General features: G+C 37.7%; 3 protein-coding genes across 3 annotated transcripts; 1 reads left to right on the forward strand and 2 right to left on the reverse strand.

Moving 5' to 3' along the window:
• The first annotated feature begins 65 nt into the window (after positions 1-65).
• parp9 (poly(ADP-ribose) polymerase family member 9) lies at positions 66-7,666 on the forward strand. Its single transcript, XM_034109497.2, has 8 exons — positions 66-271; positions 2,132-3,002; positions 3,235-3,462; positions 3,622-3,837; positions 4,671-4,722; positions 4,930-5,426; positions 5,700-5,856; positions 6,331-7,666. The coding sequence occupies exons 2-8, from the start codon at positions 2,142-2,144 to the stop codon at positions 6,618-6,620; spliced, it is 2,301 nt and encodes a 766-aa protein (XP_033965388.1). The 5' UTR covers positions 66-271; positions 2,132-2,141; the 3' UTR covers positions 6,621-7,666.
• faima (Fas apoptotic inhibitory molecule a) lies at positions 7,466-12,547 on the reverse strand. Its single transcript, XM_034109499.1, has 5 exons — positions 12,426-12,547; positions 11,388-11,515; positions 11,022-11,250; positions 9,981-10,030; positions 7,466-9,754 (listed from the first exon to the last, which is right to left on the reverse strand). Exons 2-5 carry the CDS (start codon positions 11,499-11,501, stop codon positions 9,605-9,607), a joined length of 543 nt encoding a protein of 180 aa, XP_033965390.1. The 5' UTR covers positions 11,502-11,515; positions 12,426-12,547; the 3' UTR covers positions 7,466-9,604.
• Positions 12,548-15,152: 2,605 nt separating this feature from the next.
• cxcr2 (chemokine (C-X-C motif) receptor 2) lies at positions 15,153-17,162 on the reverse strand. The gene is given in 3 exon segments (XM_034109548.1): positions 15,153-15,730; positions 15,733-16,222; positions 17,091-17,162. Coding segments are annotated over 3 exon segments (1,140 nt in total).
• Between the last annotated feature and the right edge of the window lie 1,994 nt (positions 17,163-19,156).

Consider the following 19,156-nt stretch of genomic DNA (forward strand, 5'->3'; position numbering starts at 1 on the left):
CTGAACAGCCTGTAAACTGCTTTAGTTTCAGTTTTGTTTCTCAGGAAATGGGACTTTTCCCTCCCCTCGACGCTGTTGTCGAATGTAGCCTTGGAGTGTCGACGCATAATAGCTGCAGCTAACGAAAGGATAGACGGTGTTCATGTAAAAGAACCGTCACATTAAACTAGCAAAACACTTGGCTAACATTCCGAGACGCAGTTAGGAGAGATCCGCACCCTGTCTCACTCTTTCACTTTCTGCTTTTCGTCGCTACTTTCCAGTGTGTTGGGTGAGTAAACGAACATATCGGTTCAACATGCACGTTATTTATGTTTTTAAATTAGGTGAATTACATATCAGCGTTGAAATACATGTTAGACTTAAACTATTATGGATCTAAAAGTAGCACAACTCAATTGTCTTCGTGTTCTCGTGCCAGGTAGCTCGCGCTCATGCCCGTTGTAGGCTATAGCGACTGAGATTAAAAAAAAAAAACATGGCGAATTATTTTCAAATATAAGTCTATTAACACTTGAATATGTGTATTTCACACCTTATAGTAGCGCAGTGATGATTTAAGTATACTTTAAAAGTCCAACAATCAAAATGTTACTTAAGTACAAAGTGTTAGCATCAGATTATACTTTAAGTAGCACAAGTAAAAGATCTCATTATAGGCCCAATCCAGAATACTATAGTATATGTTTTGATAATAGTTATTGATGCATTCAAGTGTTATCAAAGCTGGTAAAGGTGCAGCTCGTTAATGACTTTGTATTTGTATACTGCAGGGTAGCTTGTGAATTTACTCCAGGTTTAACTAGGTGTTAAATACAAGTAGTGGAGTAAAAGTACACCATTTACCTATTGAATTATTCTGGGGTAGATGTATAAATTAGCACAACATTGAAATACTCTCGTAAAGTACTATTCTAAATTCAGCTCATTATGGCTTTATGATTGACAATTGAGTGATACTCTTGTACTAAGACACTGTCTCTGGCTCCATCTACTGGAGAGAACGGAAAACAGCATTAATAATTGTTAAGAAAACAAGTATATGATGGGTCATTGTTGTATTACACTGCCTGTAGTAGGCCGGCCCTATTGAATTAATTTGCTTATTAACTTTTTAAATACTATAATAATAATAATAATAATACATGGTATTTATAGCACTTTTCTAAGTTCTTAAAGATGCTTTATATTACAAGACTTACATGCATTCAATACTAGGGGCATACACACAGATATTATATATTATAAGTTCACAAGACTTGGATACACTTCACGTCAGTGTGTTCCTGGTGCTGTTTTAATAGATGTAAAGCTGTAACAAGCCTGTAAAGATAGATATGTGTACAGATTTAGTGTATTAAGGGAACTGTTTTGATTAATTGAATGATACAATCGCATTGAAAGACTAACAGTATGGGGACTTATGTGGCTGTGATTTAATGTACAATCCAGTCACTGCCCTTACTTTTATTTATGAAACTATCCCTTCTGTCATATTACTTCAATATCCACCTCAATGTTATTTATTGAGCATATGAAGACATTTTCACTTAAATTCATGTTTATTGTCTTGATTCACTTAAAATAAAGCTGCACAATTATCCAAAAGTTATCAAATGCGCAATATCCAAATTGTAGTAAACACTTTATTTCGTAAAGGCAACATTTGTGGATATATTAATCTGAATTTAAAATGATGGTGCTGCATCATTTCCCAGCCTACAAACGGTATACTACAGACTTAATACAAATCCCTTGTTTGATACAGAGCCATCTCATTGCATTGCATGGTGTCCTTTGTTAGACGTTTTTACTGTGGACAATCCCCACAGGAGCAATTTGGGGTGAAGTGTCTCGCCCAGGGACACAACGACATGCTGACTGCAGTGGGACTCGAACTTGCTATCTCCTGATTCGAAGTCCAGCACCCTATCCACTGTCCAGCACACTATCCACTGAGCCACAGCCTGCCTGTATTAAATAATCGTAATTAGTTATTGTTTGGCAATATTTGGGTTATCAGGTTCATGCATGCGGTCTGAGGTTATCTAGGTATTGTTTGTATCAAATATATTTACCAACACTGGTGTTCTAATAACATTTAATCACACGTTGTTTTTTCTGTATCCAGTTTAGAAACCATGGAGAAATTAAATATTCCTCTTCACGGGCCTTCCCTCAACATTGTGAGACGGTGTGGACCTGCTCTGAGAGAGGTCCTCCGGAGTAAATTTGGATGTGAGGCCACCATCGAAGGAGTGGATTTTGAAAGCGATGTGAGCGTTGGACAGCCGAGGCGACCACCTGTGGACCCGGTGAAAAAGTGTTCTTTTCAGCTGCGTGGAGGTGTTGAGTTGTCTGTGTGGAAGGCTGATCTCACCAATTTCAAGGTGGATGCTGTGGTGAATGCTGCGAATGAGTTTCTTAACCATGGCGGCGGCCTTGCTTATGCTCTGTCCATTGCCGGTGGTTCTCAAATCCAAATAGAGAGTGACAATTACATCAACAAATATGGCCACTTGGGAACGGGAGAAGCAATTGTCTTGGATGCTGGTCTTCTACCATGCAAGAATATAATTCATGCTGTGGGCCCTTGCCTACCAAAACACCCCTCTAAGGCTGATGTTAGTGGGGCTAAAAGGAAGTTGGAGATGGCCATAGAGAGCATCCTCCACCAAGTTGAGAAACACCGTCTGAAATCTGTTGCCATTCCAGCTATAAGCTCTGGACTGTTCAACTTCCCCCTGCCAGAATGTGCAGACACCATCGTGGCAACTGTGAAATGCTACTATGAAAGCTCTCAATCTCATCTTCCTCTAGAGATCCGCCTTGCGAACCACGATGATATCACTGTCAGTGAAATGGAGAGGGCCTGCCTTCAATTGTTAGGCCCCAGCCCCAGCTCAAGCTTCAGTAAAGTTGCGACCAGATCTCAAACACCTGACGTCCAGATTGGAAAGGTCCATCTGAAACTGAAAAAGGGTAACATTGAGGAACAGCTGGTAAGAATCTCTAATGACCTTTATTATTAGATTTATTTTACTGTTGCTAATCACCCCACATTCAAAACTAAACCATATGACTTTACTCAAAATGTTTAAAGCTACAGAAACGACATGCTAACTAGTGGTGAAACATGTTTGAATGTTATATTATTCTCTCACATTTAAGAAATCACATTAAAGTGGCATTTATTTTACAAACCGCCATCTTGTACCAACTTTGTTTTCTCAGGCGGACGTCATCGTAAACACGACATCACCAGAACGAGACTTGAAGATTGGGGAAATCTCCAACGCTTTATTGCAGAAAGCTGGTAATCAAATGCAAAAAGAAATATCTAACATCTCCTATACTGGTCGTTTACTCATCACAAACTCCTACAGCCTGAAATGTAAAAAGGTGTTTCATACCGTTTGTCTTGGGAAAGGGAGTTACCAACGGAACACAACACCACGGCAGGTACAGTGAGTTTAACTGATATGGGGCATTTCAGTTAAGAGATAATTTGTTTAGATCATGAAAAGACGGAAGACTGCACATTGTAAAGAAAGTCATTTATATGTGTTAAGGTTGTACTGTAATAGAAGCATTAATGTGTCTGTGATTCATTCATTACAGGTTCTTTACAATTCAGTAACTGACTGCTTACAGAACGCAGCGAAAAACGGATACAAGTCAATCGCCTTTCCTGCCATCGGCACCGGAAACCTGGGCTTTGATAAAAAAGAAGTTGCTGCGATCATGGCAAATGCAGTGGTCGACTTCGCCCACTCCTGCCAAACGGAGATTGATGTTATGTTCATCATATATCCGTCTGACGATCAGACATATAAGGTTGTAAATTGCAAAGATGCTTTCACGATAGTAGAATAATTATGCTGTATAGGCCCTGTGGGTGCACACTGGCTAAAATGTAGGCTCTTGAAAATAAAAAAAAGACAACAGTTATGAATACAAACCAAACTTTTAAACAACAAAAAAGGACAGAGCAATAAGAAAAGTTAGAAACAGTAAAGCAGTTTCGATGTTGTATGAAGCTGCTGTTTCCTTATTGAAGCACCATGTAATATCTCTGTTAGGTGGAATGTGGTTTTGCATTCACTGTGATGTGAGACACTCCTGTTAAGAATTGTTGACTGGGTTTGTCTGGTCATGCAAGTTTGGTTGCCAACACTCTTATCCAGTTTGGAGAGAAAGACAGGAGTTAAGGAAAGGAAGTTAAGCATGCTGTGGGCCTTAAAGAAAGGCCCATCAAAATAAATATGTTAGTTATTGTATCCAAACCAACCAAAGTCACACAGAAACTATTCACGGCAGACTTTTTCTCCTTGTAAAGTGACTGTTTTTGTCAACGGAGTCTGGTGGCTTTGAAGTATGGATATATCAACGTTCAGTCAACGTATAGCATTGAACATATTCTTAATAAAAGTAACACTTGATCTGATTAGGATTTTTTGAGGTGGGCCTTTTCGTTGGTGTCTAAAACACCTTTTACCGCGGCCTTCGTCCACAGCAGTACATGTATTAACTTCAGTAGCTTTTGTAACTCCAGTACAAACATACAAAACACAATCTACTTAAGTTAAACACTGACTATGATAAGGTACCTCCATCATAATATTATAGAATGCATACTATTATTTGTATTAATGAACTTCTCTTTTTAGGCTTTTGAGGATCAAATGGTAACTCTACGGCAAAGAGCACCTCGTCCACAGGGTAATACAACAATTCAGTCATCATTTCATGTACACAGAGATCAATTATGATACCCTTGTAGTGACGTCCATATGATGCTGTGTGTTAAATGCAGATGTTGAAGTCGACAGAAACCTGTTAAGTGCAGCTAATGTAAACAATAGTGGGAATGCATGTTTGCCCATCCTGTAGTGCGATAATAAAAACGATTGTGATTCTAATTTGCAGAAACCGGTGCAATGATGTCTTCTCCACCGGAATATGAGCAAAGAAATTACTCCCACAGCAGCAGAGCACCCACCCCACAGATCACCCTGGGTGGCCCCTCTGAAGAGCCAATGCTCGAGGCTAAACGATGGCTCAACGGCCTTTTCTACAAGTCCGATAGCCTTGTCAATATCAGCAACAACTTCATCCAGCACTTCGGCGAGCGAGAACATCTGCAGCTATACCGTCTAATGGAAAAAGGCGTTGTTATTAAGGAGTTGTTTGAGGGAGGTCATGCTCGCATAAGCGTAATGGGGAATTCAAGTGAGGATGCCGTAGTGGCCGGGATTCAGGTGGAGGCCATGCTCTGCAACGTCCAGGAGGAGTTTGTCAGGGATGAAGAGGATTCCATTCGCGAGGCATTGGGCGAAAAGAGAGTGGACTTTGAAAGAAAGAAAGTTGATTCCTCGAGCAACAGATTATCTGCCTTCAAAAAGGAAGGGCTGTGGATTGTGAAGGTAATAAATAAATATAACAATAATATATATCTCTTCAGCTTGTGTTAACCACAGTCTTTATTTCAGGCATCTAAACCAAATCAACTTTATAAACTGCATTTGGAAGTGCTCTCTTCCGCTTTAGGACTCATTCCTGCACAACTACATTATATTGATGTCACTATTAGATTTGAATGTCTTTACATAAATAAATCATGCACCAGTCAGTTTTAAAGCTGTCATATTCTCTTATGATCACTCATCAAGCAGTGACATTTGTATTTATTTTTTCAGGCGGACAAAGTGGTAAACCCCTCATTGAAGATAATTTATGACCAGAAGGCAACACAGCTATGCTGCTCAACTCAAAACATGTTCCAACTCATCCCTGCACAATTCTGTGAGATGGTTTGCAAAATTGGATTCCATGCAGAGTGCGCACCACCTGGCGGTAGGATATCACTTTTGAAATAGCCTTTTATTATACTAAATTCTTTATGTTTGGTTGATGACGTACCAGGTCTTGAATGGTACATACAGAAATGATACAGAACACTCAATCTGTTCAAGGACATGTTTTTGTCATTCTGCAACACAGGGTTGCAAAGAGGTATTTAAACAAACAGACATTTATTTATTTAGGCTTAAAATTAGATCAAACTTCTTGAAATCAATGTGTGAATTTGAAGGGCTGTTTTACCACATACATTTGATTTATTGCTGACTTTAAGTCGCAATGACACACCGCAACCACAAGAGGTCCTTGAGCTAACAGTCATGAATATGCACAAAAAAATGAAAGTCTTATCGGTCCAGTAGTACATGAGATCAAACTCGCCCAAAAACATGATCTCCCAAAAGACTCAAGTTAAGATACATTTATAAATAATACAATTAATGATGTTGTATCTTCCTCTGCATACAGAGGCAGCGTACGGAGAGGGGATCTACTTTGCGGGCACGGTGAAGAAGGCCATGGAGGTCTGGAAGGAGCATCCAAAGGAGGAGTATCTGTACTTCGTGGAAGCCGAGGTGCTGACAGGAATATCGACCCGTGGGACACCTGGCCTCATCCTGCCTCCTCCTGTGAGAGAAGATCCTCTTCTTCTGCACAACAGCGTGAGCGGAGGACCTGATGTCTCCGTCATCTTTAGTGGTTATCAAGCTCTGCCCACGTACATCATCACCTGTAAGGTACTGAAGGGGTTTCAGTAGTCTATCTGCCAGCTCAAACAGTCCTGTTGTGAAACCGGAAATGTTTAGTTCCCAAAGTCAGAAATGTAAAGTACATAGAAACTGCCGGATGCTAACTTCAATATGTTGGGCAATTTGCACAAATAGCATATGCAGACAATAGCTGAAAAATGGCTTGGCTGATTTAGACAATTTTGGTGTGGTTTAGAGGTTATTGAGAATGTTGAAACTATTTTTAAGATTTAAAATGGCTGTTTTGAATCCCCAAAAACTTTTAAATATACCCAAAATGTATCGAATATGGCCACTTCCTAGTTAAAACTGCAATTTTTTTTATCCTGAAAATGTCAATCTATTCAACATCCTCAATAACCCCCTAAACAACTCCAAAATTGTCCAAATGGTCCGAGCCATTTTTTTGCTATTGGTTGCATATGCTTATTGCAAAGCACCCGTACTATACATTTCTACCAATTCAACTTTGAGGTACTCAAGATTTCCGGGTTCACAATGCTGGCAAATACATTACCACCGTGTCAAATGGAACAAATAATAAAATGCTTCCAGTTTGGATGTTCCTTTTTCTAAAGCAAGCCTAAGTGCATTCTTGATGAATGAATTTCCTGTTAGAAGGAAATGGCTGTTTGCATTACTTATCAGCTAAATCCTTAGTATCAAGTTAATTTTTTCATTAGGTTTGTCTGTCACTGGGCGATTAATATATATTTAGCAGCACTATCACTTGTCACTTGTATATCAGAGATTGTCTTTTTAAAATTGCACTTATAGCGAAAGTATATTTCTTTTTGATCAGTCATTTGTTTAGTGGCGCCACATGAAGCTAAATATCCAAACACATGTACCAGTGATTGACATACATTTATTCTGGAAGGAGAGGGAATCATAATGTAACACTGAATATAGCAGGTGAAAAGCTTTGGCTACAAATTCATGATTGTAAATGTTAAACAATAACATGGGAATTGTTGCTGGTGTGTTGGAGCACATGGGGTAGCCGGTGAAGAGTTCCTGGTTGTGATTCAAATATTAAACAATGTTTTCATTTACCTGTATTCTTTGCTTTTTGGACATTTCCTACTTGTGCAGCCATGATTACTTGCCATTTATAAATTAATTAAACTTAACAAAAATACCTGATCCAGCTAAATGGATTTATTGAAATGAAATAGAAACATGTAACAGTAAACAAAATGCACTACATGTGTTGCGATACAGTTTAAATACAGGACATGTGAAAGCCATAATGGAAAGTCCTTCATATTCTTAATAACACAATAGATCATCTGTTGGAAAACATCCTACTTTGGAAATAATTCCACTCATAATAAATGTAACTCTCAGTTAGTATCTGGGACATTTCAGAATTGGAGGACATTGTCTTTCCCACCTATGAACTTTCAAAGAATAATAAAACAAAAGGTTAGTTTTTTGAAATGTTTCGATGTCCTCTAATTCTGGAATGACCCAGCTCTCTGCAGCTGCATCATCAATAATCAGTTGTCACAGGGACCTTGGCATACCTTAATAAGCTAAGTCTTTTAATCGATTGGGCAAATGGGTTCATGTTTGAGAATAATAGCTATATTTTACCAGTGCAAGTAAAACTTAACCTCAACCTAGTGACTAGGATTTTATAAAAAACATTATTTATATGTAACCATCTGGCTTTAACATACAAAACGAGACTCATCATTTGACAGCACAACAGGATTTCACACTTCTCTCGAGGATGACACGGAGTCTCCTTACGAGTGATTTACTTTAACTGTTTCTTCTGACTGATGGCATGATTGTCTATGAAGCCGTTACATTGTAGGCAAAGCACCCTCGGGTCTTAACACACCTACACCAGTCTGCTAAAAGCTAATACATATTCCTGTAACATCCACCAGTTTTACAAAGACCATTTAACATAGGTCCAAACACAGATCACTCCTGAGCAGTGCACGCTGGAATGATGCTACGATAAAGGAATCATCTTAAACCCTGTTATTAAATCCTCCAAATACGCAAGATTGAAAAAATACAATATAGCGAGCATGATGAGGGAGAATAGGTTGGTTGTTTACAAAATGACTCCAGCGTTTCACACAGAAAGACAACAGAGCTAGGCTGAGTTACATACATATGGCACATCTGGCCTCTAATGCTCATCATATTGCTGAAATTGAACTATTCATATAAAGTACAGCTCAAAATAGATTTTCAGTGTGAAGTAACATCTTTAAGACAGTATTGTTTTTGTTGTTTGGGTGCGGACGTTTGGTTTCACCCTTATTTCTAAAACAGCAGGTTCTATCTTTGCCTATTACGCTTTTAAAGAGAAAGTTCAAATAGTTTGAATTGGGGTTTCATAAGGTAACTATCCAGTCAGGTTGGCATGCTCTTAGTTTGGGAAACAGACAGGAACAATGGAAAAGGAGTATCTACTGCTGCAGCAATAGATCTTTTAGACACCTAAAATAAAGGACAACCTAAATAGGTAAAGATCAATATAAGTAAACACTGTATTTAGAATGTTTTCACCACTTTACATTGCCTCCAAAGGAGTATCTATGCTCTCTTCAAAGCTACCAGACTCCACAATCAGAACACATGTATTCGGCCCACAGAGGGAAATGAACAATATCACAACAATTTAAAAATGTTTGTTCATTGACAAAAACAGTAAATGTAACCTCCCAGAACAAAGGAGTTGCTGGTCAATCTGCTGGTAGGATCGCTTATTGTGAGACTTTGGCTAGTTTTGACTGACTATGGATTCCTTATAAAACTCCACTTTAACACATCCAAACTATCCCTTTACTTACAGAACAACCCTTACAGTACCAATATATGGCTAAATTACGCTCCAAAGCACGGCCATCAAGCCATAGGAGTGTGTATTATTGTCACTTCAAGGACTCCTCCTCTTCACCCTCTGTCTGTTTCACAGATTCAAAGAGTCTCTGCTTTCATACAAGTGTTCACACACATCCACACAGTCACTCGGTGCACTCGGCTATCTCCGTGCCGTCCACCAGCAGCGTGTGGATGATGCCGTCCCGCCTCTTCCCGCTGCTCACAGCCTTCACGCAGCAGTTGTGGTCCCCCAGCGTGAAATGTGTCTCTGTGCCGTCCTCCACAAACTCCCCCTGCAAGTGCCAGGAAAGAAAAAAAGCAGACAAAGAGAGAAATCGTTTAGTTCCGTATGTTCAGCTCTGGTGACGCTCTATTTGTTCATATCTTGAGGGTGTTAAAGGTGTTTGACCCATAGAAGATGTTGTGTGTAAGGTGCTGTTTATACAACTGTTGATTTCAATTTTCCTTGCCACCACATTTTAAATGACTTTAATGCATATCAAGTCAGTATGTACTTACTGCAGTCTCAATGTTTTGTCCATTACACCAAACATCCATGGTGTCTTTCTCTGAAAAAAGAACAGAGATAGAATCAATTATTCATGTCAATCGTATGTAAAAGTGTATCAGAGTCAATTAGAATCAGGATCATTTATTTAACCCGCGGTGAAATAAAAAATTATAATCAAATAAAGATATTCGTATAAACATAAGAAGTTCAAGTCAAAATACTCTACACAAAAGGAAAATATTAAAATAAAATAGATTAAAAATTATGTACACAAAAATAAGAACTTCCAGTAAAAAAGGGTAATAAAAAGATACATTTAAAATAAAATAGATCAAAAATATTTATATAAACATAAGAAGTTTAGTTTGTTTCTAAGGCTTCCAGTGTTTTACAGAGTATCTCACATTGACTACGTTAACATGATATGACATATATTTAATAGATAAATGGATAAAAACCGGATAATATAATATTCTGTAAATATAAAATAATGTGAAAGCAGCCATTCTTCATACTGGGAACTTTGACTTTAATCCTTTAAGAACATTTCACTGTTCACATTTCATTTCACTTCATATTATTCTGAAACTTGAGTATTTTAAGAACATGGTATTTATATTTGTACTTAGGTTAAGGATCAGAGTACTTTATCCACCTCAGCTGCTGTTACATGCACATATTTCTACCAGTTCAGTAAGTTATTTACATTAGTAAGGGTTGAAATGTATACATATTTACTGCACACTAATGTACAGTTGAAATGTGTTGTGCATGCTACAGATGGCTGCTGCCTGATCAGCTGGAAACAGTACAGTCAGAAGAAGGATTAACATGTCCAGATGACAGAGGTGTCTGAAGATGGCGCTGGGCTTAAAGCTGCTAAAGAGCTTATCCTCAGCAGCAACATTATATTAGTGAATGGGTGGAAATCAATGCTACACATACATTCAAAGCTTATCCTGATTGATTGTGTGAACAACGTATACATCGCAGACACTAATGAATGTATCATTAAATGAGGACAGTGTGTGAATAATATAGAAACTCACCCAGCACCACCCTGCTGTCAGTACCGTCCAAGTTAAGAACCCAGGTGCTGGTGACCTTTGACCTGTTCTCCATGTACTTCTTCAGGCTCTTCCCGTTGATCTCCAATGTGTACTCATAGGCAAACCCGCTGACTGCATCAATGTTTATGGTGGCTTTGGTGTCCGACTTGCCCACATTGAATGTCTCCTTCCCCACAAGTTTGAACATCCAGTCCCGTCTCAGTAACTCCTGAAGTGTGATGGGAAAAAATCAGGAATGAACAGCTGTAATTATAAGTTGTCCTGATAATAAAATAGTTCTCTCTTTCACGTGGTTAGCAAGTAGCATGATTAGGGATGTGTAACGGGAACGAGAATGATCCATACCTTTCCATCTACCAAGATGACCCTCTTCCCGGTGGTCGTGCCGTGTTCAAACTCTATCCTGTGTACTCCATCACTCAGTGCCACCTCCCACACACCGGCAAGATCATTCGACATTGTTCCTTCTTCTTCTATGGACAAACGACAAAACTAGACTTCTAAATGTCGAGGCAAATGCATGACTGTTTTACGCTGTTTACCTAACTAGCTAACGTTGCTTAGCTAACAACAAAGACGCATACTAAGAATTTCTAGTGCATGTTTTAGTGTATCAGCACCTGTAGACTATGCGTTTTAAGTTTAGTAGTTGGAGTGAATATTATTAAAACATGGCTGAAGATAACGTGGAAAGTTAGCGCTGTTTGTTACAGTACGACTTCCGGTGGCGAGCGTGAACTTTAAAAATTAAAGGCAGTGTTTCAAATAACTAAATATGTTTAATGGTAAAAAATGTGTTAAGTTATTCTCGCTTGTTTCCTTAAAAAAAGCATGCATCCAATTTAGAGGCGCAATAGAATCTCCATAGCCTACATATTTTTCTTATATTACTTTTTTGACATTGTTTGAAGTAGTGAGGAAATGTCACAAAAGTAGCCAAATGTTTGTAGGTCCTTTTTTGAGTAGTCCCATGTTTTGCAATTGTATAATTGTCTGTTACATTGAGGAGGCTAACTACTGTTGAGTTAGATTACATACAAACATAAATCAACTAATACATTATGTTTACTGTTTGAATCCACTAATTGAATGTACACCTGAATGTATCAATAATTACATTTCAGTTATTTAATATGTATCTGATATGTATATGTATATATGAATCTGAAATTGACACATTTGCTGCTTGCAAAAAAAAGCTGGACACAATAAATTATGATTTTATTTCGAAAAGTAAACGGAAGCATAACTGCGTCAGCCACCCGATAGCTTTCTATCTTTTCAGTAGCTCTCAACGACCGCTAATGCTACATTATTTGCTATGAGAATATAACCTTACACTTTAAATACATATTATCATCCTTCTTGGAACATGTGGCTCACCTGAATGCTCCCAAAGTAAGCGGTCTGGCTCAGTAGGTAAACAATTATCCACAGGCCACTTTAGCGGAGCTTACTCACAGCTAACGCTAGTTGGTTAGCTACAGCACAGAGTCAACAGATGAGATGTGACTATGCTGTTGCTATGGTAACATGATGAACAGTGTTGACCACGCCCACTCGGGAAATGGCAGTTTCCACATCCACGCCATAATAAGAGATCCATGCATTCAAGGAGTTTAAACTAAGTATAGTGTGTTGATTGTTGGAGCCCCTCTTATTGTTCTAATGGTAAAACATGTATTTGAGAACTGGTGAAAAGTATGCAATTACTCTTATCTACAAAATAAAGTCATTAAACGTGAACAAGGGTTTTAACAATGAAGGTTAAAGGAGGTGGTTGAGTTTGCAATATCTTCAGAATAATAAAATAACATCGGGTGAATCACTCGTTTATAACAGTTTATTATTATTGTTCTCCACACATTTTTAGGATGAAATAATAAACCTATCTATTACATTCAATTAAGCTAACAGCTTTAGAACCAAACTAAACGACATAATGAAAAATTAAAAAAACATTTTAAATAGCTAAAATGAAAATGAATCATCAAATAAGAAAGGTTTTGCCGAATACTCTTCTTCTTCTATTTATTTCTTCTTTTTTGATCAGATAAAGCATTCCTGTCTGTCATCTTCTTTTCACTTTTCTTTGCACAGTGAAAGGACTTTCATTACCGCAGTTATTTCACATTAAAAAAACAGAAATTCATCATATTATGCACACATCATCTCCAGGACACATAGCATACTGACTATATGTGCAATTAAACAGAATGAGTATGTTTATTTGGCCTTTTTTTGAACATTTTTATTATGAGGTTCTGGTAATGATGGTTTCCTTTTATTTGTAGTGGCTTGTGATGCATGTTATGACAACGTAAAAGGATTACAATGTGCTGATACGCTGGACACAAGAACACAAACAAGTCTGTATGAAAGGTAAAAACGTCCCTAATGACATCCGCAAAGTTTCAGACTCTTTTCCCCTCTTGTACTTTATACCTACACGCACACTATATTACCATAAACATTGGTGAAATCAATAATATCTAATGTTTGAGAAAAATACTTTTTGTTTTTCTCATAGGCTACATTAGATATTATTGATTTCACCTGGAAAGTTCAAAACAAGAAGATGGCTCTCAGTCAAGACCATAACGTCACAGAATCATGAACAAAGAAAGGAGATTATTAAAATACATTATTTTTATGAAAAACAACACAATCTTTTTAAAGAATAGGCTACAATAACAATAACATCTATAATGGCACCGGTTTTCAAAATTGAAAAAGTATGGCATTCTATCAAACTAGTCAATGGCTGTGCAGCTTTTCATTAACTACCTTGAATGCATACCCCATTCTCTCAATTGCCAACAGATTTTGTATGCGGTTGAATTATCTTTTTCCTTTATAGAGTGCTTGTTGGTCTCAATAATTTCCCCTCAAAGAGGCTTCAAAAGACATTAAAAGCAAGACTATATGTTTTAATTCACTCTTAAGCTATGGGATACAAATTGTGGTTGTGGCAGGATCCTAAAGCAAACATCCAGCTGAAACATTGAAGCAACTTTCCAATGTAACTTTAGTAAAAGCTATGTGAACCATAATTATCCTTAGTATCATTTGTTAAGCCAATTAAACACTATAGTTTGGAGAATAAGATAATTTCCTTTTTTATTTGAGAAAATACTATTCTTTTTTTTTTTTTTTTTCAATATGTTTATTGATTTTCAGTTTACAAAAAATCACATAGGACGAAGACATAGAGCCAAAAGCAATACATATATACACAGGACAACTACTTTACATTAAAGAAAAGTAGCAACACTAAATTAAATTGGTACATACCACAAGGGCACTCTAATACATCTGCAATCATCGAGTTTTCCAGCAATAGGACCGTATTTCTACAGAGGATATCACAGTCATTTACATAGAATTATCGCATTATCCTGCCCCAGTTTCGTTCAGAAATTGAGATAGGTCGTTGTTCTTGGTGTACTCTATAAAACATCTATTCTAATGCAGATGTGCATACGCTTACAGCCAGAAGCTATTTAGCATACATATAAGAAAAAGGTAGCTACCCTTGCACTGTCTGTAAAAAAAGGTCCTCCCCATACTCAAAATCAGCACCTAAAGTCAAGGGGTTTTACTGCTCCTGGCCAAAAAATGTTTGCTAAATACAAAGCTGCATTACCTTAAACCTGCATTCTTTCTAATGCCCAGCAGGGGTTGCAAGAAGAGGTCTGATTGTATAGAAGTCTATGAGAAAATGACCCTACTTCTCACTTGTTTATTACCTCAACAAACATTGTGACAAGATTACTGGCTAGATCTTTACATATAAGTCATCCTTAATAATGCATGGCGTAAAAAACTTAAATGGTGGTCCCATTTAAAGTGAATTAAACAAAAAAGCAGCTTATGCTTTTGGGAATGGCTACCTTGTGATTGACAGGTACGCTGCCACACGTTTTAGGGTTCGGATAATGTCCCTGTTTTTATAATAGAACTTTTGAGCCTTTTCTCAGTCTGTTTTTAGTTTGCAAAAGTTAATTGTGTCTTTAAAATGTCGATGCTACATAACATGTTTAACAGCCAGCAGGCGTTGGATTTTCTACTTTTAGACAGAGCTAGGCTACCTGTTTACACCTATTATTTCTAGATGGAGGTGTTTCTAGATCTGATGCTCCTTGCACTGCTCTCAGTGCCCCTCCTGTAAGCCCTCTGGAGCCTCTTGCTAATAATGCTGTGTTTGTGAAGAGCTGAGAGAAACTGGTTACGGAACTTCTCCCCAACGAACGCATACAGCACCGGATTCACTGCACAGTGCAGAAATGCCATCACTTGGGTCACATGTAACATCACTTCCACTATGTAGCGAGTTTCACACGACTTTAGTGGAATTGTCCCGCCTTGTATGAGCGTGTCAATCAGGACAGTGATGTTATAAGGCAACCAGCAGACAACAAATGCAAACACTACTGCCAGGATGATGTGAATGGCCTTGTGCTTTTGCTGATTACGTGTGTGAAACAGTTTCACCACAATCCAGCCGTAGCAGACAGCCATCACCACCAGTGGCAGGAAGAAGCCCAGTGTATGGCGCATTACTCGCATGCTAACATGCCAGTGGTCGCTGTTTTCACCAGTTAGGTTTTCGTAGCAAATACTACGGTTCAGTTCATCAGCATGCATGCTCTCCTTTTGAATTACAACCGGTAAGGACAGCATACCAGCCACACCAAACTGCACACCACTTTCACCAACCAGTGTTTGGATGGCTGGACACGTGTAGCTCTCACAATGGCAAAGTGACGGTCCATACTGATGCAGGCCAGCAGGAAGACACCACTGTAGACCGACGCTTCTTGAAAGCCTGACAGGAGTTTGCACAGGAAGTTGCCGAAGATCCAGCCAAAATGAGCGTTGACGGCCCAGAATGGTAGGGTCAGACTGAAGAGAAGGTCAGCCATCGCCAGGTGCATCAGGTAGATATCTGTGCTGGTTCTCCCTTTGTTCATGTAACAAACCACATAGACCACCACACTGTTGCTTACAACACTGAGGAAAAACACGACGAGGAAAGTGATCATTATGCCCAAGTTGTTAAATCCATGAACAATTACACTGCAAGGAGCAGATGCTTCATTCTCATACACTGGAGATGTAGAATTGTAGATGGAATTGAAGTAATCTTCATCCAATGAAAATCCTTCTGTGGTCAGCAGCTGAAATTAAAGTAAATTGAAGAGTTTTTAGCAAGTAAAAGGACAACAGGATAATACTGTTAAAGCTACACTAGGCACTCTGTTATGACTCTTATAAACCCAGTAAGGTTCTTCCAAAACTGATTTTTTTCTACAAATTCTGAAGTGCATGCACTTCCCAGATGGCCAAAGCCTGATTTAACAGCAGGAAAAAGCTATTTCCGCATTAGCTGGCTAAACTGTAAAGCAACCACAAAAGGACAAAGACTGACAATAAACATGTTTCAGAGATGGAGAGAAAAGTTGCTAGTAGCTTATAGCCTTCTGCTAACTGTAACCGTTTTTTTGCTAGCTTGAGTCTCGAGTAACAATATGGCACATAAAGGGCTTTACAGGCCTACAGGTATGCAAAGAAAGCAGAAAGGTAATTCTGCAATATTTTTGCCGTACTCTCCCAAAGTAAAAATATTTAAGTAAGGTGTTGTTACATGTAATTAATTTAATTGATCAGGGAGAGTGAGAGTGTTTTTTTCTACTTTCAGTAAGAAACTGAATGAGCCTACTTCCCAACATTTTACAAAAATTGACAAACTTAGTTGAAAAAGTTGAATAATGACTTCTCTTCCTTTTAAAACCTCGTAACCAACTTCAATTATTGTTTCAAGTTTTTAAACAAATCAGACTTATATTACCATCACCATTCAACAGAATTACATCTCACTTCATCGTAATAGCATACATTTACTGTGCTATTATTATAATTATTATTATCATCTACACAATAACTTCATTTTTTTCACGTTTAACACAGATTGAAATGGAAGATTTTAATACGAATAACCTTACCATAACTTAAAAAAACAAATATTCAGATAGTTCCATTGTTTACCTGTTTCTCTTCTTCTTGATTGGTTGAAACCAAATAATTAAAAATACTGATGATCAAAAGTTGTAGCTTCATTTTTCCTTTCGTGTTGCACAAAGGTTAAAAAGAATATAGCTATTGATGTGGTTCTAGTCCTTGTGTAACATCTGTACCGAGGAAGGTATTTGACACATACCACAGATATGATCTCTGTTAAGCAATACACAGTTTGATCTTACAGTTAGATGTGGATGTGACAGGAAGTTGAGTTGAACCTGCAACGAAAAGCTGATAACAAAACAGCCAGTATTCTTCTTTTCTTTTTTTGTATTGTTTTGTTTCACTTTACGTTTTACTATGTTTCAATATAATTTGTAATAAACTATGATAAATTCTTGATTTTTGCATAGCACATTGGTAATTATCTTGGGTTTTCCAAACTTTAATTTGGGCACTTTTGAAACACAGGAAACAAGTAACGCACCTTGAAATAGTTTAAACTTTAAAGTGTTCAAAGAGTAAGGCAAGGCAAGTTTATTTATATAGCACTTTTCAACATAAGGCAATTCAAAGTGCTTTACAAAAATGAAAGACATTAAGAGCATAAAACACATTAGAAACATTAAAAAGCAAAGATAATAAAACATGAATAAATGAATAAAGGTTACAGTGCAGTGAAAGATGTGAATTGTTCAATTAAAAGTAGCGGCAAAAAGAAAGTCTTCAGCCTGGTTTTAAAAGTAGTAAGAGTTGCAGTGGACATTATATTCTGATAGTTTGTTCCAGATATTTGACAATAACCCTAACCAAATTTTCCCATTCCTCTACCCCTAGTCTTCCGGTGAAAATACCTTTTTATATTCCTTTCATCCTTTTCTTTCAATCATTTTGCATCCCCAGACAACACATTTCCCTCTGTTTTACTGTTACCTGAACCCATCTTGGACCTTTAAATCCACTTCTCTTTTCAATTCCCAGAATTAGGATATTTAAACCTGTAGGGCAGTGTTATGGCACCAAATAGCAGATATGGGAAGTACCTAAATACATTTACTCAAGTACTGTATTTGAGTACAATTTTGAGATACTTGTACTTTACTAGAGTATTTCCATTTTAGGCTACTTTGTACTTCTACTCCACTACAACTCAGCGGTAAATCGTTTACTTTTACTCCACTACATTTATGCATGGGCGTAATTTCCACTGGGGACATGTCCCCCCCACTTTTCAAAATCCCATTTGTGTCTCCCCCAATTTTTAAATGTGTTTATTATTATTTTTTACGCAAGCGGTCATCGTCACGTAGGAGCGTCTGTGTGTGTGTGGCACGAGCGCATCTTGTGAGAGAGAGATAGAAAGAGAGAGAGACAGAGAGACAGAGGGCCCTTCTCACTTCTCTTATTTTTCATTTCCTCGCTCCTCGGTCTCGGTCTCACCGGAAGTTGATTTGACCGAGGAGCGATAATGGAGGAGCTATAACCGAGGAACCACCAGACCATCCTTCGATTAAATCCTCAGACACTCGCCCCGCCCCCTTACTGTGTATCGCTCACTGATTGGACGATGCAGTGCATGCACTGATCTCATGCTTCTTCACATGAGAGCAGTTTCCCAACGGAGTGAAGAAAATACATGAACCTCACGGGAGTCACTCCTCAGTTTATACTGTGTTTTGATTCAATTCAAGTATCATTTAGTTACAAATATGTGATATATCTGAACAACAAAGTGGTCAAAAATCATTTTGTTCATTTTTTGGAAACATTTTCATGATCGCTTTTTTCGTTTTACATTTTCATTTATTGTCATTTCCATTCAGTCAGTCATTAAGTGCAAATGTTAATGTGCTACATATCCAAACAAACAAACAAACAAACAAACAAAGTGTGCAATCCAATGAATGTTAATCTAACTGGGTTTTGATAGATAACATATCTATTTTTCTTCTCTGAATTATTTTATTTATTTTGTGCACTCTAATCAATATTAGTCAAACTATTGTTCGTTTCTACATTTTAAGAATGGCGTTTATCTTTTTTGAGAATGAGTTCTTATTTTATTTTATTTATTGGGGTCTACAACAGATGAT

Source organism: Pseudochaenichthys georgianus, chromosome 21 (assembly GCF_902827115.2).
Source record: "Pseudochaenichthys georgianus chromosome 21, fPseGeo1.2, whole genome shotgun sequence".
NCBI classification, from domain to species: Eukaryota; Metazoa; Chordata; class Actinopteri; order Perciformes; family Channichthyidae; genus Pseudochaenichthys; species Pseudochaenichthys georgianus.

Excerpts from the sequence above, each read along its gene's own strand:
- faima (XM_034109499.1), bottom strand. The coding sequence starts at position 11,501 with ATGTCGAATGATCTTGCCGGTGTGTGGGAGGTGGCACTGAGTGATGGA. Across the intron at positions 11,251-11,387 it reads TCATCTTGGTAGATGGAAAG|GAGTTACTGAGACGGGACTG; the intron begins GTATGGATCATT and ends ATCACACTTCAG. Across the intron at positions 10,031-11,021 it reads TGACAGCAGGGTGGTGCTGG|AGAAAGACACCATGGATGTT; the intron begins GTGAGTTTCTAT and ends TTCTTTTTTCAG.
- parp9 (XM_034109497.2), top strand. The coding sequence starts at position 2,142 with ATGGAGAAATTAAATATTCCTCTTCACGGGCCTTCCCTCAACATTGTG. Across the intron at positions 3,463-3,621 it reads GGAACACAACACCACGGCAG|GTTCTTTACAATTCAGTAAC; the intron begins GTACAGTGAGTT and ends CATTCATTACAG. Across the intron at positions 5,857-6,330 it reads AGAGTGCGCACCACCTGGCG|AGGCAGCGTACGGAGAGGGG; the intron begins GTAGGATATCAC and ends CTCTGCATACAG.